This window comes from Branchiostoma floridae, chromosome 14, assembly GCF_000003815.2.
Source record: "Branchiostoma floridae strain S238N-H82 chromosome 14, Bfl_VNyyK, whole genome shotgun sequence".
Lineage (NCBI taxonomy): Eukaryota > Metazoa > Chordata > Leptocardii > Amphioxiformes > Branchiostomatidae > Branchiostoma > Branchiostoma floridae.
Window position 1 is genome coordinate 18,329,511 of NC_049992.1, and position 21,369 is coordinate 18,350,879.

Genomic DNA, 21,369 nt, shown 5'->3' on the forward strand with positions numbered 1-21,369 from the left:
TCGATATTATCTTTTAGTCTAAAAAAAGCATGAATCTTTAGCAGTTATCTATACCTGTGCATATTAAGAGAAACAACCTAGGCTTTCACCTTGAACTGTGATCTATGACCTCTTACCTGTGCCCTCTAACCCCATGGTGGTGGTCTCTCTGCAGATGTTACGACAGCGGCTGTAACTCCGACAGGTGAGAGCTGTGTATCTCTGCTCCGGCTTGGTTTTCATTTTCCTGATTTTGTTTAACTTTGCTGCAAACTCTGTCGTTCATTAACTTTTGGAAAGCTTGGATGTAAGTTCATCTGTGATGGTAGTTAACATAATGATACAATTTTTAAGACTTTATATCCGTACACAAAATAAAGCGCTTACCAACAAGCTTTTGGAAAGTTTGTTGGTAATTCTTTTAGTCATGTTGTTACTGGCAAGTATTATTATTTTTTGGCAAGTGTGACAATAAATTAATTTTCTTTTGATGAAAAAGTATGTCTGTACTTCAGGTTTTTGAAATATCAAGTGAAACAATTGACAAAATGATTGGGAAAAGTATTGATTTTAAATAAAACATGCCAACTTACATGCAGGTACAGAACTGGCAAAGTTTGCAGCAATATGAAATATCTTTTTCTGTTTAATAAAGTTTCTATTTACCTTAGCTTTAAAATCTCTATTTCACTAAATATTGTCTTGTAAAAAGTACTCTGCATGCATGGATGGTGTTCTTGATTTTACATTAATAATTTTAGAGAAGTTTTGTGATGACCTGTTGCATGACCTTTGCCGTTGTGGTTGTTTGACCTTGCTTTGCAGTTCTCTTTACTCACAGGAACTTCTCAAGCTAATGAAAAGTACAACATATTGTCTAAAACCTAACCCTTTCTTATTAAACCAGTCTGAAATCTCAAACTATCTCTCTTCTATCTAATTGCAAACCTTGATGAAAGTTTCTCTTTTTCACTCTTCTCGCCCTTTGACCCAAATTCTCTGCACTTTGACCTCTAACCCTTGCTGCTGTGGTGTGCGGTGATGGGTTCTCTATCCTTCCTCTGAAACGACCCCTTCTGCTCAGGTCGCAACACGACATGTCCTACCAACCTAACACGAACCCCTGCTTCAGAAAACGCGACCGACAAACCTAGCATGCCCGAAGGTACAAAGGAAACGGTTTTGCCAACTGAGTCCACTCGTGTGCCCCCCACGAGCGGTGAGTGTGACGTTATGGTGTGTTAATGTTGGGCGAGAGAAATATAGGCACAATGACTAGATAACAAAGTGTAACAAGAGACATCATTTCCATCTCAAGAATGAAGATATGTTCAAAATTAAATTGATTATTGTACATGCCGAAATACTGCAAAATTGTGGAAATTTTTGAATCCAAGAGAAAGCTGTGTTTCTTAATTTGAACTTTTTTATCTGCTTGGTTTGCGAAGTAATTGAAACATTTTTGAAAGTCTTATATACTCTGTGACTGACTACTTGAAAAGTTATGAATCAAAAGACGCTGTCCTTTTCTCAATTGATAGTTTGAATTGTAAAATTTCATCAATCATGCACCAGAAAAGTAACATCCTTTTCTTATGGCGTGTTGAAAAGTCATTGATAGAATTTCATTGGAACAAGTATTGTCTTTCACCACTTGCTTGTATAGAGAGGAAGGCTGCCTACTGTGCCCATTGTTATCAAGACGTTGTGCCCGTATTCTGCCCTTATTGATTCAGCTAACCCAGCCTCACCCACCCTCTCACTGTGTCCCACCTCATGACTCAAACACCCGAATCCACTCCTCTCAAAACTCAGACCCTTGTGAAGAAAATCTTGTTGAAGCCCTAAGTAAGCCCCCTTTCCCATTTCACTTCCAACTAGCCATTGGTGTAGACTCGGTGCCATCTAAGTTAGATTGCTTGGTCTCCTATATCCCCACAATAATTATAGGAGCCAAGTTAGGAAAACTAAACTCAGATAGCACCCAGGCTACCATTCCTGACCCTTCACCTCATGTATCCCCATAGACACCTTCTCACAATTATCCCAACAGTTTATTTAGAAGTCTACAATGCTTTCACGATTCACCAGTATTCCTAGTCAAATTCTTTGTTCGACAACATATTTGCCGTTTTACATTTGTTCCTATTCGAAGCCACGTCATTGATCTTTTTGAAGTCCTTTTACATCTTCTGGCCTTTTTCGCTATCATGTTTTATACGACACTGAGGTTGGTTGAATCAAAAGCCCTTCAGAACAACCCATCCTGTATAATTCTTAACGAATACATTCCTTCCCCCCGTCCTTATAAACAGCGTCGGAAAATCTGGTCACACCAACAAAGAAGATGTCTACGTTCCCACCACTGAAGACGACAGAGACGATACGCCCGCCGGTCACGGTTACGCCGCCCCCGGTAGATCGTACCCCCTGCAGCAGCGTACCCTGCATGCATGGCGGAACGTGTAAGAAGATGAACAACGGGAGGAGCTTCGAGTGTTCGTGTCCAGCTGGGTGGACTGGTCCAGTGTGTGAAGAAGGTAGGAAATCAGTTCATTTAATGTTGTGAAACTTGTGGCGAATCTACTATGTAGATTTAGATGCACATCATGATATGGTACAAGGGTAACTTTTATTAAGACATTGTGACAGTCACTGTCTTGTACAATAGAATGCAAAATAGAATAAAGTGGTTAAATTGAATTGCATAGTTTGATAACTCCAGGTAGCCTTAATGCTATCACAAAGGAATTCAATTTTTATCTATGAAAAGTAATTTAATTTAGAAACCACACTCCACCCTGTTTTAGACTACATAGACTCTTCAATTTCTGAAATGTTGTAGATTATAAGTAGTTAGCAATGTTTTTGTCTTTAAGGTTAAGTTATAGCCAGAATGGCAGGTGTGATAGCATTTAGGAACAAGCAAATTTAAAGATGACACCACGTGCACTGGCATCCTGTGTGGTCAACCAGTGAAACAGCAAAAGAAAAACATACTAAAATCTGTTTGTTGTTTTTTTCTTTACAGAGGTGTTCTTCTACCAGCCAGCCTTCGGAGGAGACTCCTACATCGCCTTTAAGACTATCAAGGTGTTCCTTAGCGGGACCATCATGTTGGACTTCAGGTACACTGGGAAGGATGGTCTCCTGGTCTACAACGGACAGAAGAGCGGAAAGGACTTCATCTCTCTTGCTATCGTCAATGGGAAACTCCAGTTCCAGTAAGTTCTACGTTCCTTAAAATCGATTCTGTAGACTGCTGTTGGAAATGGTATTAAATGCAGAAACTTCAAATTGAGTCATTTGCAATGAAAGGTTTTTGCTGGTCACCACTGCAGTGGCAGAAAATGATCAGGAATTTCATCACTGGGGGGACATTATTCCCTAAAATCTCATTCTGTATGTATATCTAAAAGTCATTCTGTGTGTATATCTTGGCAACATGTGACATCAAAGCATGTGAAAATAACATCTTTAAGTCAGTAACATTTTATGGAATGTATAAAACAACATGTAAGCTACATTGAAATGTATGGTGTAAGGAGTAAAGTTTTTGAATGATTACAGTAATGAAAAGAAAATTTTTTTGGAAGGACAGAGTTTGAATTCTTCATCATTCATTTGTTCATTTCTCATTGGCTGTCACTCCTTGGTCATGCTAACCAGACTGACTGTGACCTTCACAGATATGACCTTGGATCAGGCCCTTCAGAAATCATACACTCCCTCCCCTTGGAGCCAAACCGCTGGTACACGGTGTCTGCGTCTCGCGTGAAACGTGACGGCTACATCCGCATCGGCAACGAGCCGGACACCACTGGCGCCAGCCCCGGGAAAACGACAGGACTGAACCTAGACGATGACTTCTATGTGGGCAACATCCCGCCAGAGGACAGAGAAAGGTAGGGCATGTGGTGAATCTGTTTAATGCGTATTTGCATGTAACACACCAGTTTCGTACAGTACATGTAAGTACATAAGTGCATTCTACGTAAGGCTGGACTGTAAGGTTTGATCTACTAGGAAGATAGCCTGACTAAAATCGCACTCCTAGCGGCCAGCTCTACAGTTGTAGGAGGTCATTAACTCCAGCCAACAAGAGATTGTGTAAACACAAGCTAATGGGAATGGCCCTACTCTTTTTGATAAGAGAGGTGGGATCTTAAACATGCTCGTGGTGTGACTGTCTTGAAACATTTTGAAACATCCCATCCAAGATGACGTCACTTACAGAAACTAGGTACTCATTGTCACCCGAGTCGGTTGAGGAAAGAGATATAAAGTGCCTACCCATTCTCTATCACACAGGGTGTACCAGCGCATTGGTGTGACTGGTGGATTTAAGGGCTGCATCCGCGAGCTGAAGGTCATCGACCAGAAGGGTCAGGAGAAGATGTACGACCTTCGACCCAACGGCAAGGACATGATGTTCGGTGTGGGCGTGAGCGAGTGCGGGTCAGACCCCTGCAAAGCCAAGCCGTGTCAGAACGAGGGACAGTGTGAGGAGACGAACGACGGGAACTTCAGATGCGTCTGCAAGCAAGGCTTCCATGGTGAGAAACTGTTGTTTTTTTCTTGTCGACGGGTTGGTCCTTTTTGAAACAATGGGTATACAGTTATTTGAAAGGGGTATACAGTTTGAGTGCATAGAGCATTTATTTATTTGAAACTGTACAACAATTACCTTACAGAGCAGAAATAACTGAAAAGTGAAATCACATCTTTATTTGCACTGAGCAGATACTTAAATTACAAACACCATAAAATAAAGAATCTTAAAACTCTGGTTTTTCTGTTTGCTTTACCATTCTCTACATATACAGATCTCATTTATATACATATTTGATATGACCTTTAGCCTATTGTTTATAATTTTGTATGACCCTTGCACCCAAGGTCCCCTGTGCGGCCATGCTGCCAGCGACCCCTGTGACCCCAACCCGTGCCACCCCAGTGCACTGTGCACCATGAAACCTGAGGGAGGGTTCCTGTGCAAGTGTCCTGTAGGGAGAAGGGGAAGGCTCTGTGATGAAGGTATGTACTAGTATGATAATGTACAGTAGAAGCCAGTTAATTGCACAATGGATTAACGCACACTTCTGTTAGAGACTCTAATTGTACGAAATCCCAAAATCCCAAACCGGTGCAGTCAAGCTAGATACCTTTGCATTATTGCACCAGACGGATAATTGTACGAAATTCACTGGCAAATAGGCCGTGCAATTAAGCGGCTTCTACTGTATTTTAAGAAAAAAATGCAATGGCCGAGTGGGTACAGTTTTCGCCTTCAATAGGGGGTTAGTTTGATCCCTGTGATACCAAAGACTTAAAGAATGGTAGATGCAGCTTATACTGTTATAGAATATTGCACGATGGGACAACATGGTAATATAGTTGGTTAATGTCATTAAGTACATGTAGTTGGAAATCTAATGATAGTATATGATGGTTACTTGTTCGCCTGCATCTTTCTAGTGTAAACTTTCAAGCACTGAATACTGTACAGTTGTGAAATTAATTATTTTCCATACCTTGCTTTCAGAAATTGAAGACGTCCAGACCTTCATCCCAGAATTCAGCGGTAACTCCTACATCCAGCGCCCAGGTCTGACTGCCGTCAGCAAGTCCCTGAGTGCTGAGGTCATCTTCTACGCAACCAAGAACAACGGCATGCTCCTGTACAACGGACAGAAGACTGACGGCAAGGGAGACTTTGTGTCCTTGAACCTGAAGGACGGATACCTGGTCTTCAGATTTAACTTGGGGAAGGGTCCTGCTGATATCAGGTACGTAGATACGATGATGTTCCACTGACATTTTACCAAATAAGATGGCCACTGACATTCAATCCTCTGAGCAGGGTTGTAGCCAGCACCCGTCCTTCCGTCCTTTGACGGAATTTTTGCAGCTGGGGACGGAAAATTTTACCCATTCTGTCCTCTGTGAGCAAAATTTAACCCTCCAAATGCAGGAAATAGTGTTTCAGAGGGTCTAGATTTCAAAATTTCCTTGGGACCATGCCCCTGGACCCCCCTAGGAACGCTGTGCCAAAGCCATTCAAATCGAGGGGACGGAAAATGATTTTGGGCTGGCTACAACCCTGCCTCTGAGAACTCCAAAACTGAAGCGAGCATTGCAAAGACAGAAGTTTGTCTAAAAAAGTTGCATTCTGAAATATAAGTTGTCGGGAAGGTTAAACAAGGGACTAAATATATTTAGCAAACTAAAGTTTCTACCAAAATGGGGCCCCAGTTTGAACAGATTGTGGTGAGTTCTTTTAAAAATATCCTTGTTTTAGATTGAATTTCATAGTGCTTGTGTCAATGGGGAAAATTATGTAAGCTACCACCAAAAAAGTGATCACTCTGGCCAGGTGGTCCTTGCATTTTTGTATGTACAGGTTTGACTCTGAATGTCATTTGTCATTCATGCTATCATCTTGAAATCTATGTCCTGTACATGCATGTAAGAAATATGCTTCCTATGTTTACTGCTTTAAAAAGGGTTGCAAAATTATCCCAACATTTTTTCCTGTGATCTCAGATCGGAAGATCCCATCAGTCTGAACGAATGGCACGAGGTCAAGCTGGATCGTAACTTGAGACGAGGGCAGATGACCTTGGATGGCAAGGTCGTGGGCACAGGAGAGTCACCTGTAAGTGGTCCAAAGACTTGCTCTCCTAGTACAAAATGTGTTTTTCTCTCTTCCTGTGTTTTGATAGATGTAAACTAAAACATTACCTCGGTGAAGATTAGACATCCAGGTAATAAAATATGCCAAAAAGCAGTTACTCAAGCAACTGGATATTTTTTTTTTGTCATTGACAATGGAGAAATCTTGTTGGAATCTGTCCCCTTTTTGCATATTACAGTAGTTCATAGTTAGGATAAACCTGTTCTTCAACTAGATCTCTTTTGCATGTCAATCCACAGCTAGGATGTAAAACTCTCTCCAACAAGATTGGTCCATTGTCACTGACGAAAAACACTTAATGTTGTTTGAAATGTCTGACCGTTTCCAAAATCATATAGTTGCTTGTCTGCTTTTTGGCGTAAAACGTTGCCATTTCTTCTTATTGTGTACTTAGTGTGTTTCTTGCTTGCATGAGATCTGAAATGCCTATTCTTGCTACTTTATATGTTAATTCCTGAAGAATGTTGTTAGTTTTATAGTGTAGAAAAATGAATGACCATAAATGATTTGTTGCAAATCTGTCATTGGTTTTTGTCCTTGGTACTGAATCTGTCATTCAAACAGCCTGACCACCCCTATTTTTGAAGTGCATTGTCCCAAATATAAGATAGAAGCCAGTGCATTGGTAGGAAAGTACTACTTCAAGAATAGGGGAGGCCCACTTTTGCTGGTCCTTCACTGTATCTCGTTGCTTTGCTTTTCTTGCTGCTAATGTGACTTGTTGCTTTCTCCCCGCTACACAAAAGGGTGGGCCATCCAACAATGTACCGGAGGTAATGAGGCTTACCCCTCATCTGCACTTTGATTGGTCAGGATACATCACTTTCAGAAGCCTCAACAGCCTCTCAACCAATCACAATGATTGTCTCTAATCCTCTGAAAATCTAAACTGAATACCAGTCATATGTAGTCAGTAGTATTTCTTGACCAATTATTATCATTTCCTCATTCTTTGAATATCTAAACTCTTGCAGAAATTATAGCTAGATCTTTCTGAGTTTTCTTTTAGAAGAAATAATTTTTTCCGGCAATGATAATTTCCTCATTCTTAAAAATTTTAAACTCGTGTAGAAATTATAGCTAGGACTTTCTTAGTTTTCTTGTAGAAGAAATTCTCATTTTCCCACCAACTAGGATCATTTCTTCATTCTTTAATAAATCTATACTTGTGTAGAAATTATAGTTAGAACTTTCTTTGTACTCTTGTAGAAGAAATTCTCTTTTTTTTTCAACTATTATCTTTAATCTGAATGACTACAGCTAATCTTTACATACAAGTAGTCAACATTACTATGGAGTTGATTAGACATTTTCTGAGGCTTCTGAAAGTCATTTATTTGTGACCAGATCTTTCCATTCCATTTTGCAGTCAAAAGTCTAACCAAAAAAAGCTGCAAACTGCACCTGCTGAGGAAGACGCTGCACTATATATGAAGCTGCACTATAATAATTTGCATGTTAGAAATGCACCACGATAATTCTAATAGCATGGAATCTTACTGCATGATTTTGTGATTGGTGAAATGACGTGCACATGACTTGTTGGATGTACAATCACACAGAATTGTTGATGTGAATTGACATTAATGCTTTTAGATGATGCAATCAATGACAAACATGCTTCAATTGCTGGTGAATGTCCTAAGCTTGTTCAATGAGCATTATTATAATAATTGTATGAGGCTTGGCTTTGCATGGCTTATGATACTGCTTGTAGGAAAAACATGACAAGACTTTGCCACCATCTGCAGTTGCTGCACAGTTGGCAAACAGATAAAGTACCTACATTGACATCTGCACACACTTCCTTCAGTTGCACTTGAACAAACATCCACACGTAGACCATGCACCCTCCCCTGTTCAATGTCCAACTTTTCTTGAGGACTATCTACATAGAAGAAAAAAATCCAAACCATCCCATCATCCTCTGCTAACAGCCTTCCCACGATCCCTTGCAGGGTACGCTGTCCCAGCTGAACCTTGGTCTAGATCTGTTTATTGGCGGTGGCGACGATTACTCCACTTTCGCACGCGACGCTGACATCACCACCGGATTCACAGGCGCCATACAAAAGGTAGGCAATAAATCTAAACCTGTTTACATTATACATGTAGTTGCACATGTTTATATTGCAGGGTGGAGGGTAACAAAAAATGACAAAAATAACAAGCTTGCCATTGCCAGTCAATACACCAATGCAGTCGAAAACAGAAACATCAAACTGGCCGTCTTGGGTAGATTCCATCAATAAATGAATGACAACTTAGTTTGGAAATTTGTGCATATTTCTTCTTGTGTAATTTCTTGTACTATGTGTTGTACATTTAGTATGTGAAAGCTACCATTTTGTGCTTCTTAATGGCCATAATGTAGCAAAGAAAGTTAAAAATAAACTATAAAGTTGCTGATTTTGGTTGCAGGCTTGCAGCTGATATCTGCTATCAATGTAAATGAAATTGCCTGATATGTAAAATCAAGATGTGGGTGTACGTTGTGAATTTCATCCCTGTTCTTTTCTTTAGCTGGTCATCGCAGATGTGGAGGTGCCTGATCTTGTTGACGGTGCCCTCGCCGCTGTGGACATCGAAAACTTCGAGAAACACGGGTGCACCCGTAAGGACAACCCCTGTAAAAACGGAGGCGTGTGCAAGCCCATGATGGCGGACTACAAGTGCGAATGTTCCGCTGGCTATACAGGGAAACGCTGTGAGAAAGGTATGTAACATCCATTGATATGATTGTTGTTTGATATGTGGTATGTGCCCTGTGTACATATTGTTAGCTTCACTTTGCTAGTGCTGAACCCCTAGATGATCTTCGTTCGTGAAGTCCAGCCAAGACAAGAAGATGTATCTTACATGTACCTTAAGTTGTTAAGCCACAGTCGACGCTGTAGGGCTGATATCAATTAGGATTTTACCATGGTCAATATTGACCGAAGGAGGCCATATATAAGATGTTTGATAGTGTGCCCTACATCTTTTTTTAACATGCATATCAGGCTGTATAGTGCAAGTTGCTTGTAGAGAGGAGCAAATAAAAGCAAGTGGAGTAAGAAAGAGCAAGAAGTTTAAAAATCTCTACTGTATGTAAGGCTTATTATTGAGCAACCTGATAGGACAATTAGTGATTTAAGCACATTTATCCTTTGCAAGAGCAAGAAAAATGTTGGTCATCGTTGTCGAGCAAGAAGCTTAAAAAGCTGTATGTAAGGCTTACTGATAAGCGACCTGATAGGACATTTTGTGATCCAAGCACATTTATCATTGCAAGAGGAAGAAAAAATGCAATTTTTTTCATGGTTGTCTTTGTTTGATTGACAGCTCCAAGTGAGTCAGTCGACCCCGCCCCTCTGCGACAGGAAGGCGTCGGCCTTGACGGGACAACCATCCTCAGCTATCCCAACGCCATCAACAAAAGGTGCGTGCCTTTATACACTCCACAATTCTTTGTACTTTCAGACTATTGTCTACAACAACTGTGTGACTTCCTTCTTTGTCTTTGGTTTTGCATGAGAGCCTAGTGCATAAAGCATCTATCTTCGAATAATACCTTAATCAAGAAATGTATAACTGTAGATAGAAATGGGAAAAATGTTCGACGTACGTAGGGGAAAAAGGGACTGTTCACCATGAAACTGCATGCAGAGTTTTTGTGTTAAAGAGGGGAGGGGGGCCTTTAAGTTTAATGTTCACCTTGAAAACTACAAACATAAAACCACCAAACATATTTTACAGTAGTCTGATTTCCTGTTGTTTTTCCTGTGAGCTTGATTATTAAATTTTACTTTGTTCTGTTTGATTGTTTAAGTATGTGAAGCTTTCTTTGTTTTTTCCAATGTTGCACCATGCTACCCCTCCCTGAGCACTGTACATTGTTACGCTTTTTCACCTTTATCTGCGGAATAACCTATATCCGTTTTTTTTGTAAACGATATTAAGGGATATCACTTTCGACAGGCAGTTGTTTCAAATTGCTATGTTTTGAGTATTGCAATTTGAAATCACTGTCTGTAGGCTTTCTATCCCTAAAACCCCTAGTTTTTCTAAAAGAACGGATATAGGTTACCCCGCGGATAAAGGTGAACTAGCATTACATGTACATGTACAAAATGTAACTCGTGTGTAGTGCATGTCTAAACTTGTTCGCTTTCTCTCTCTTCCTCTCTCTGCTTTTATCTTCAAGGGAGTCCAATTCTATTCGAGAACAGTAAGTCTCTCTTCTTCCTCTTTCTTTTCTCATGATTTGAAGTCTCTCTGATCTTGTACATGTATCTGATGCTTGTGTACCCTGCTGAAACAAAATGGCATCTGTCCTTTATCTATGAAAATTAGTAAGAAGCTCAGAGACTGTTCTTGTCATGTTTGTGGACAATGATGTTTTGGCTCCTACTTTGTCTCACTTGTGTCTCAACAATTGTTTTGTAAAACACTTCCATCACAATATTTGTATTTGTTTATACATTTAGACAAGGTACAAAAGGATATTCAACAGTAAATAGTGGTCAGTAACAGCAAATCTACATGCATCAACATCAGTTGAAATATGAAATAGTAGGACAATATCCCCTTGGTGGTTATAGAAGAAGAAGAACTTTATTGCACGACAATTGTACATGGTACAAAGTATGGCAACAGCTATTACATATAGTACAAAATAGAGGTATAGGATAAAGTTTAACATCCTTGTTAACATAACAATAAGGGCTAACATAATTCATTCATATATAGTGAAGCAGTGTGTTTTCTCCAAGCTAGGTGGCACTCCAAAGAAATTAAAGTAAGACCTTTCCTTCTTACTGTTCCAGTACAGTGTGTACTATAGGAATTCTTTTTGTTCGCCAATTCTCATTTTGCGTTCCAACCTTTGACCTTCAGGGAGCCCAACCAGGACGACAATCACTTTGAGGTGACCTTCCGGACGACCTCTGACCACGGGCTGCTGCTCTGGAACCACAAGCCCGGCGGCGGTGACTTCATCGCCCTTGCCATCGTGGGCGGGAAACCCCAGCTGACCTACAAACTGGGAAAACAACCGTTCACCATCGAGTCTCCGATCACGGTGAACACGGGACGTTGGGTCACCATTGTGGCTGACAGGTGAGTGTTTACTACTGCAATACACCTTTTTCATGTGCGCGGCGGCCATGACAGTGATGGGAACATAGAGTGCTAAGTACATTTACAGGCTCTGACTGGCAGAAAAACTACCGACTGACCAAACTCACTTTCGATTATTTGTGTGACAAGTTGTGGCCGAGACTTCAGCGGTTGCGTGGTATTGTGCGCTCTACTAGAAGTCTGACTGTTTTGTGTTTTTATAACTATCAATCTCTTGTCTTTGTATCTCCAGGAACAAGCGGGAGGGCTCACTGGAGATTGTGGGGGTGGAAGGCTCCACTCAGACGGGAGAGTCACCGCCTGGTGCCTCCCAGCTCAACACTGATGGTGTCCTCTGGATAGGTATGTACTGAGTGCACCATCTGGTATAGTTAAGCCAGTATGCCCCTCTCCCAATATCCCAACCTTTCAGTCTGAATAAAAAGTTACATGTCATCAATGTGCATGTACCCGTTATAGCGTGGCCGAACGGTCTACGGCTCTGGGTGCAGATAGCGATTTGCTTTTGCAGCCGTGGATCGTGGGTTCGAACCCCACTTGTAACAATTTTTTTTTCTTTGTTAGACAAATCTCATGTAATGTTTTTTTTAATAGAAGACAGATCAATTCAGTAATTCGATCATGCTTAAAAACTATTTTTTCATGTGATTTTGTTTAACATCCAGGCTTTTCCCAAAATACGCACCGGCCAGCTTTTTTCAGAAGCTTTCTTGTTTCTGTTTTTGCCAGGCAGCTGAAGTCTGCATACATGTAAATTTTTGTAGCTTACAGATCTTTATTAACTTTCTGACAATCCGACTGATTTCAATAGCCAAAATTGCATTTGGTCTTTTATATCCACCAGCCCATGGCCAGTACTTACACTTCTGTGGGCCCCAAAAGATGAAATATGGTAACAATGTATCTAGTTGCAAAATATTAGAGTGTAATTTTGTTATAACATGGGAAACAATGTGCTATGATGATATGTAATTAATCATGAACCTTAGAGTTTTGAAATGGACCTAAACTAAACTATTCCTACTTTATTTCAGGTGGATTCAGCGGAGCTCTCCCCAGCGGCCTGCCCTCAGAGTACAACTCCGGCTTCGTAGGCTGCATCAAAGACGTGAAAATCGACAGACAAGAGCTAGACCTTCTACAGAACTCCATAGAAAGAAGGAATCTAAAGCCCTGCACTGGATAAAAAAAGAAAACATGTCTTCCCTGGGGGAGGGTAGCTTATAGCTTAGGTAGAAGCCCAAGCCAGTTTTATACCTTGTACATGTATCCACCACACCACTATTGGAGCTACAATATTTTGTTGCAACTTGGGTTTAGACTGGGTTTCCATACAATGGCCTGTAGTACAGTGATCTCTGTAATTATGAATTTTACTATCTTCCCCCAGTGGGGTCAGGATATATTGAGCGCTACACGTTTAACACGGAGTATTTAGCTGGGCATTCAGAAGAAAAGTTGTTCGACTGTTCCTTCGAAACAATATAAGGATAAAACATTTGGACAGAAGTCTTGGTTTAAACCTCCAATACCACTTTTTAGAAATTCAACAGGCCCTCAAAAGCCAGGCAGCCGTTTAGGATTGTATAGACCTACAAGCCACTAGAAATTGGACGGGAATATGCGTACTTAAACCAGTCCCCAAAACTGCTCTTTCGTTTTCGACAATTCCTGCCCTCGAGGTGTGGGAGAGATAAATAAAGAGTTGTAGGTCCTTCGATGTGCAGAGAAGAAAAAAAATTCAAAGGATTTAATCGTTGTACATGTACAGTTGTCTTTCTTTTTGTCGAGACCAAAATAACGATGTGTGTGGTCAGTGTGACGGTGCTATTTCTCACTACTTAGGGTTACATTTCTGAGTTCTCTTGTCTATATGATGGTTTTATGTCTTGATCTAGCACTACATCCAAACAGTGGGCAGAATTAACAAAGTTTAGTTGTCAAAATTCTCCATGTTGGTACACATGTACTTATTGGCACAACCCTCAAAAGGGGTTTAGAAAAAGATGTGATACGCTCACGTTACTAGGTCTATCCTGACACAATTTTTACTACTAGTGGCTTGTAGATTGTATTTATGCTACAGTTTGGTCAGCCTCAGCTAGCTATGTACAGGTGCATTCAAGTCCTCTAGATACGGTAGTCTTTGATAGCTACAAATGCTATAACTCATAAGCAAACATGACATATATAACATTAGTGTTGTATCTAGGTATCTTGGAAATTAAGGACAATTTGGTGAATATATTGTGATCTGGAGAAACTAATCTGTGAATATATAAGCCATATATTTATATGAAATTCTTTCTACTATGTGATTTAGCTTGAGTGTTGCTAGAGTGAGTGATCACTATGTTATACCGTAACTCGGGAAATCTTTGCAACCCATGCTCTCATCTGTGCTTTAGCTCTTTCGCTAGAGATTTGAGCTGCATAAAAAAAGTTACCTGTACAAATTGAAGGCATTTTTTGCCTAGTTTGATGGAATATAGAAGTTATGAAGTAAAGTAATGTGAAGAAATTGTGTAGAAAATGAATTTTGTGTGAGGCACACTGTGAGGTTGAATGTATGGAGTTTTTACCCTTCAAACCTTTTTTTTGTCTTATTTACGGTAAATTTTTCCCGAGAAATATTATAGATGTAGTTGTGGGATTTGGTTGCAACAAAATACTTGTTTTTTTTTTCTTTATTATTATATAAGTATCATAAGCACCAGACTGTATGTATTATATTTTTCTCTCCATGGATTTTGATGATGTATCCCTTAAATTGATGAGTTATTGATTATTGTTTGTTGTATCTATAGTCCTAGGAATCGTTCTTAATTACTCGAGTTGTTTGGTGACAGTTATTGTGACCAGTATCAATCCATATTTCCAATTATAGTATCAAATTCTCCATTGAAATTGAGTGGTGACCATGTTGTGAGAGAGAGAGCTTACCATAGTCATTGGTCCGGATATGGATCCTTCCAACATGTACTTGAACAATGTCTTTCCATAATACATTCCTTTCAATAAAGCTTTCATGATGTTTTATTGATTCTCCTTTGCTTTACATTCTGCTTTAAGGTGGGGTCACACATGCGTATATATTCAAGTCCGTTTGAGGTGCGTATGAAGCTCTTAGTCTCTACCAGGCTCCACAGGTCGCGGGAAAATAGTACAAATTTAAATTGGACAAATATAGATACATAACATGCCAGATGAGTTAGCTGACCGAGAAGTATGGTTAGCGACCCAGTTAACTCTTCTGACATGTTATCTGTTTACGTTTGTCCAATTTTCTATTATTTTTACAACGACCTGTGGGGCCTGGTGGAGGCAAATACTCCCATGTACGCAGGTGTGCCCCCTGCTGTAGTCTGATTCGTGCAAAGCCAAGGGCACATGTTGTAATCTCTAAGCAGATCTTGGGGTTGAAGACCGAGAGCGTCTAGAATTTCTGACAGACTGGGTTTTCTTACAATCTTTGGTTGGGGCATTGGTGGCCAAAGAAGTCTGGTTAGCCAGAAAAGAATGGTTTTCTACCCTAACATCTGCTTCTAGATAAATAGGTTTTTAGTAGCGCTGTAAAAGATAACTTTATCTGTATTAGTATTATGCCTTGAGATAGCGCTGACCGAGCAGTTTAAAAGGACGCATCTTCTAAAACTTCGGTTACCGTTGTAAGTCTTTACAAAAGATGACACTTTCATCGATGAAACAGGTTAAGTTTTCATGGATCAAAAGCGGCTTCTCGCGATCGTTTAAATCATTGCAGGAAATATCGCAATAGATTAACATGGGAACAGTTAAGTCACCGCAAGACGTCTATAAAAGATGACACGCTCACCCATAGAGTAGGTTTAGTTTTCGTCGGTCAAAAACGGCTGCTACTGCTAGCAATCGTTGAAATTATTGTAGGAAAAAATCGGCTAGAGCAGCTGCAACAATAACGTAACATGAATCGCTAGGTACCCCTATACTGACACGTAGTGAACGGACACAGGAAACTAAGGGGATCATCACATAATGATGCCGAGATGTACGGACAAGTCACCCGTCCAGATAACTATCGGTTCAGATTTTATCAGTGATTCTTTGATGTTACTTTCTAAAACTTCGTCGTCCATATCCTCATTCAAGATCTTGTCAAACAAAGAATCCGCATCTCCTCCGCTTCCCATTGACCCTTCTAAGCTGTTAATAAATCCCAGCACAAGCTGAAGAGTCTCAGACACAGAGTCTGTCTCCGTTTGAACACCGAGAAGTATCAACTCCTTTAGTTCATGGAAGGAACCGATGTGGTCAGCTAGAAGAGCGAGACAGGCAGTGGTCATCTTGTTTGAACTCACGTCCACTCTACCCAAAGCTTTCATGTGACGTAGTTGCCTGAAAATCGCAGACATACCTTTGTCTGTGATCTGATTCCCTGCAATGTTAATGTTACGAACGTGAGAAAGTTTTCTCAGAGTTTCAGCGATCGTCAGTGCGGAGTCTTCTTCTAGCCCACAGGCGCTTAGATCCACCGATGTTAGGTTTCTCATGGTGCGAAACACGTGGGACATTTTCGTGACGTCCTCGGGCGACACATGAACACCTGAGAGGTTTAATACTCGAAAGTCTGTCTTTTCTAGATGCTGCAAAGACGAGAGTTCGTCTATCAGGTGCTTCGTACCCGGTGGTGTTGTCTTGTTTCCAGTTAGCTTGAGAACCTTGAGGTTACGTACGTGGGGAAAAGCCCGTGTAAGCTCTACTATGTTTGCATCGTTCAAACCATTGTTGGTGAGGTCCAGTTCTTCTAGAAGATCTAAACATATCAACCGCTGCGAAAGCGTCCCTACGTCAGCATCTGACAGTCTTTGATTCTGTAAGACTAGCACCTTAAGGTGGTTCATGAACAGGAGTAGGTCTAAGTTAGGGAAAGGCCCATCAGTTCGTACCAACGAAGATCTTGACTTGATTGTTGTGCTGAATTGCATGTTTACTTCGCCGATGCCTGACAACTTTGCCAAGTTGTCGTGGAGGACCTTGTAAAACTGGATAGCAGTTTCACCATCGTTTTCCCGTGAGAGGTTCGACCCGTCCTCCACACAGTACAGCACGAAGTCCGTCAGGGTCGCTGGAGGCTGCCTGCAGTCCTTCCAGTAGGAGCATACGAAGGCCCAGAAGTACTTGTCCTGTAGCAGACAGGAGAGGAGCGAGCTGGTGCGGAAAGGAGCGTGCAGGGTGCTGCCGTCACCTCCCTGGAAGAAATCCACGATGTACTTCTCAAAAGTCGGATAGTGAGTCGGGTCCAGTAGGCCCTGGCAATCACCTGTGACGTGGAAATATGATAAAGAAAAATCATCAATCTATCAATATCTCACTCTTACTATTCCCTAGCAACTAGCATGACTAGCAACAAACATTTTACCCCTAGGCCTTCATTACAAAATGCTAATATATTACAATATTCATTTAGTCTTTTTCTAAAACAAACTCTGATTTGTTGGTTTTGTAGTCACGTGGTGTTTGTTTAAAACGGTAGGTTCTGTACATACTTCTGGTATTGACATTTGGACGCTAGGCCTAGGCACGTCGACACTAACATGAAGTTGGGTCAAAAGGGATTGAAGATAACTTCAAAGCTAGGCAGGATGCAGGAAGTGGCAGGTCAGAGTTGGGAGAACTACTCATAAATGATAGAGTCCACAAAGAGGCCCACGGTCCGTCTAACTGCTTGTGTTTTCCTTTGTATATTCTTAATTGCTTTACATGTTTAAAAAAAAAGACATATCTTTGTCCTTGTTTCTATCAATACGTAGATAATGACCTTGAAAGTGTGCCCTCCCCATCTGGTATTCCTTCTCCACCATGTGACATCCCACGGTAAAGTTCAGTCTCTTCGCCGCCTTGCAGACATCGTCTGAAACTAGATCACGTGACATATCCATGGCAACGGCCCCTTTCCGGTACGCCTGCCAGAATCCCTCCAAACCACCCTCTGACTGAAACCGCAGAAGACACGTCACACTATTCGCTCGGTTGCCCCTGGATACGGTTTGGAGGGTGGATCCGTACTTCTTGAGGACCGCTTCCAAGTCTTTGTATCTCTGTGAGATGGTCATCAGCTCCGTCGTGAAGAGGTCTCCTGCTTTCTTCAGTCTATCTTGCTCGGCTTGAGAGACGTTGGACTTGTGGCCGTGTTGTTGAAGACTTTTCAGGTGCAGGGATAACTTGCATCTGTACGCCCGTCTCGGTCGGGCAGTTTCTGAATAAACAGCTGTGGTTGTTTCGTCGGTTGTGTCCTTTGCTGTGATTAGTTCGTCGCTGTCTTGTTCTTCGTGTGTTGAAGATGTTTGGGTCTGGAAATCATGATGAGCCTCTTCCGGTAGAGTACATTCGGACGTGGGGGATGGGGCGTTTTTATCTGTCTCTGTTACAAGTTCTTCGGAGGCTTCGCTTGCTTGGGGAGAAACTCTTTCAACGTTCAGTATTGAAAACTGAAGACACTGCAGTTGGGGGACCGGCAGTTCGGAACCTTCTGTGCTAGGTGGCGCAATAGATTGTTCCGATTGAGACTCAGGTGGCCGTTCTTTTGCTTTACGTGGGGATTCTTTTTGAGGAAGTTCATCGTTCTGGGTTGCTCGTTCGTTCGGACGTTGCTCCCCGTCTGTCCATGTTCCCGTTTCCTCTCGGGGTGAGACTGCTTTTTTCTTGGTTCGTCTGGTTGAATCTGATTTTCTTCGTAAATCTCCTTAAAGAGGGAAGAGAAACATAACGTCGGTAAATGTAAACCAATGTAAGAGTCTCCACCCCTGAGGCGTGGCCAAAAACCTTTATGTAGTCAATACGTTATTCAGTTTATTGACTCGACAAACACACAGTGACTTTTGCTAGGTCAAATACAAACACATAAAAGTAAATACAGACAATAAAAGTACAAAGTGCAAAATTACATTCTCTCTGTCCGTAGAAGAAACAATTACGGAAAAAGAAACTTTCATGTGTCCTAGACACATATTAACACTTTGACTGCGGTGTGACGTTTATAGTTTGAGAAGCAACATTGGTAACGTTAAATAGCCACCTGTATTTTCCACGTGTCTCTCCAAACCCAGCACATGTCTCTCCTCCAACTCCCCACCTTTCCTTACCGCTGTGATATCAGGCAGTTGGGGGATCTTGCTCATAAAGGCCCCTGGATAAAACATGAAATGTGTTTGACATAGAAAAAAAGATGTCTAGATTTAACTGCTTTAAGAATGTTTTGAAGCATCAGCCGGTATATGTAATATCGAATGTGTCATGTTAGTATGTATACAACCTTATTTTATCTCCACAATGTTAGTCCTGCACATAGGATAAAACAACAAGAAACAATCTCTACTGACCGCATGTATCAAAAGAATATCTACACAGCCCCTACATTATAGCTAGTGACCTATTACCACAGTTTCGTCTACACCCCTCTGGCTATTCTACATCTACACAGGCTTGTAGAATAATGAATGAATGAAGACCTTTATTGCACATTTTTGCCACACCGGGCTAAGTACAGGTCACAACAAGACATGTTGAAAAGATACAGTTCACATATACAAAATGAGACTATTGCTGGATAAATTCAGGTTCTCCTCGCTTTTCTGTTATAGTGGAGATAAAAGAGCAGATATGTTTTATGATCGATGGTTTGTCTAGTTGCATTAGGAATATGAATTTTTCTACAGAACTTAGGTGTATGAAATAGGGAAATTGGTTTTGTATAACCTTATACAGTTCATTTCTCAACAGGCGGTATACAATCTACACTCTACTACAAAATGGCGTTAATAATAATATTTGTCATGCCAACCGAAGAAGTCGGGATAAAATGAGCTACTCAATGATGAAAAGCTGCATCACCCTAGCTGCAACACCAAGCCTTACCGTGAGGTCTCCTGGGTGTGACATTGCTTGTCTGCAGAGGGGACAGTCGCTTGACTCGATGTTTCCCCCGTGCTCCTGGCCCTTAGAAACAGATCAGAGAGAGATCAGCATAACAGCATACAATGAACATATAGTGAGGTTCTTCAAACACAACCGAAATACAATGAAGAATATCTAAATTCATTGCAAGTTTATGCTTTTACAATCTAAGTACAGGCCAAGATGATAATGTTCTAGGTACCTCTAAATAATCTATGTACAAGTGCTAGTGTTGTAAGAACGTGTTATATTACTACATGCAACTATAGAGTTAAATGTTTGCAAGTATTTGTACAGGTTCAACTTCTTCTCGCTTCTTAAAACAGTACTTTTAAATGTAAATGCATATGGAGTTAAGATACATGGTTAATCTAATTGCAAAAGGAATGTAATTTTTGTACACATATTCAGCTTATGTGAATGATTATGAAATTGTTGTGCTCTTTGTAATTACCTACATACCGTTTTGTAGTCAATGAAGACAGGTATACTTTCTATGAAGTTTGCGACATTGTAAATGTATTACTGTTATTATGTCGTTATGATATTCTATTTCTTGTGAAAGATAGTAAAACACTGACGCTGTCATGCCATTAACTTGAGTGTAATGTTCACAGTTCTCCTCGCTTCTAGTGTTCAAAGATGCACGAAACTCTGATGTAATCGGAACTGACAGAAAGGAATTTTGTCGTCTCGGATTCAGCGGAATTCGAGCATGGTTGTCAACCAACCGCTGCGGTCTGGTGGCCGCTAACAAGTCTGTTGTATGCACCGCACACCACATGTGTGTTTAGTTTTCGAGTTACATGACCAAGCATGAGTTTGTGCGGTCGAGTGACAGTATGAACTTAGTGGGTACAAACAGACACAACTACGTGGCTCTACTCAATTATACCATGCCACCGTTACTACTATAAAAACGTTATGACTTCGAGCATGGGGTCTAAGTGTAACACCAAAACCTTCACCTCTTTGGTACCAAAGCCTTGGATTTACACAAGAGTACTCACATGTTTGCTTGGTTGTGTGGTTACAATGAAAAAGGCAAATAACTTGTCAACTTTGGTCCCTTACCTGTAAACCCCGTGGCGCCGTCGTCAAGCAAATCCTCCAAGTGCCCGAACCCAGTTTTTCTGAGGGCGTCGCGGAAAACGTAGAAAGCTTGGTCATCCTTGCTGACCAGGATTTCTAGCAGCACCTTTACCTTGTCTTCAGTCCTGGGGATTGACTTTATAAGGGTTATCTCTTCTCTACTGAGTACAGAGTCTTGGAGGAATGCTAGCACTTCTTCTACGTTCTTCAAGTTGTCAACGTACGTTGTCGAATTCCTCAGAAGCGAGTCCCGTAGAAGTGCATGCATGCCTTTACACAGAGATCCTCTTACCGTCCACTTGAGTCAGTTCACGACAATTTTGGTGGGCTCTATTACGCATTCTGGAATACTGCTTCTCGTCCGACTGTTTTGAACAACACGCACAGTACAGTTTATGACGCGAAGAGCGGACAGATTTACAGATTGCAAGTATTTGGACTCTCGTCGGTTGTCAAGTTTTCAAATAACGTTCAATCTTTGTACGCAGGCGTCGTTCGGAAATGGGGACATTTGTGTCGTGGTGTTTGAACAGTGTCGGGCGAAGCCA

General features: G+C 41.1%; 2 protein-coding genes across 2 annotated transcripts in view; one reads left to right on the forward strand and one right to left on the reverse strand.

Annotated features, from left to right (window-relative positions):
- LOC118430198 (agrin-like) overlaps positions 1 to 14,836 on the forward strand; it is a 38,287-nt gene extending 23,451 nt beyond the window's left edge. Inside the window, exons 22-38 of the mRNA XM_035840908.1 lie at positions 155 to 184; positions 1,064 to 1,198; positions 2,295 to 2,519; positions 3,011 to 3,203; positions 3,669 to 3,884; positions 4,291 to 4,535; positions 4,879 to 5,016; positions 5,525 to 5,768; positions 6,526 to 6,637; positions 7,423 to 7,449; positions 8,635 to 8,751; positions 9,200 to 9,392; positions 10,001 to 10,097; positions 10,863 to 10,886; positions 11,555 to 11,776; positions 12,030 to 12,139; positions 12,832 to 14,836. Coding sequence (XP_035696801.1) covers positions 155 to 184; positions 1,064 to 1,198; positions 2,295 to 2,519; positions 3,011 to 3,203; positions 3,669 to 3,884; positions 4,291 to 4,535; positions 4,879 to 5,016; positions 5,525 to 5,768; positions 6,526 to 6,637; positions 7,423 to 7,449; positions 8,635 to 8,751; positions 9,200 to 9,392; positions 10,001 to 10,097; positions 10,863 to 10,886; positions 11,555 to 11,776; positions 12,030 to 12,139; positions 12,832 to 12,983 — 2,480 coding nt within the window. The 3' untranslated portion in view covers positions 12,984 to 14,836. The remainder of the gene's footprint in view (positions 1 to 154; positions 185 to 1,063; positions 1,199 to 2,294; positions 2,520 to 3,010; positions 3,204 to 3,668; positions 3,885 to 4,290; positions 4,536 to 4,878; positions 5,017 to 5,524; positions 5,769 to 6,525; positions 6,638 to 7,422; positions 7,450 to 8,634; positions 8,752 to 9,199; positions 9,393 to 10,000; positions 10,098 to 10,862; positions 10,887 to 11,554; positions 11,777 to 12,029; positions 12,140 to 12,831) is intronic.
- A 968-nt stretch (positions 14,837 to 15,804) lies between these two features.
- Positions 15,805 to 21,089, reverse strand: LOC118430199. The gene is made up of 5 exons (XM_035840909.1): positions 20,804 to 21,089; positions 19,691 to 19,771; positions 18,852 to 18,962; positions 17,595 to 18,518; positions 15,805 to 17,096 (listed from the first exon to the last, which is right to left on the reverse strand). The coding sequence occupies exons 1-5, from the start codon at positions 21,087 to 21,089 to the stop codon at positions 15,805 to 15,807; spliced, it is 2,694 nt and encodes an 897-aa protein (XP_035696802.1).
- Between the last annotated feature and the right edge of the window lie 280 nt (positions 21,090 to 21,369).

Coding starts and splice junctions, on each gene's coding strand:
- LOC118430199 (XM_035840909.1), bottom strand. CDS start 21,089: ATGCATGCACTTCTACGGGACTCGCTTCTGAGGAATTCGACAACGTAC. Junction 18,963..19,690: donor CACACCCAGGAGACCTCACG/GTAAGGCTTGGT, acceptor TGTTTTATCCAG/GGGCCTTTATGAGCAAGATC. Junction 17,097..17,594: donor GGGGAGGGCACACTTTCAAG/GTCATTATCTAC, acceptor TCCACGTCACAG/GTGATTGCCAGGGCCTACTG.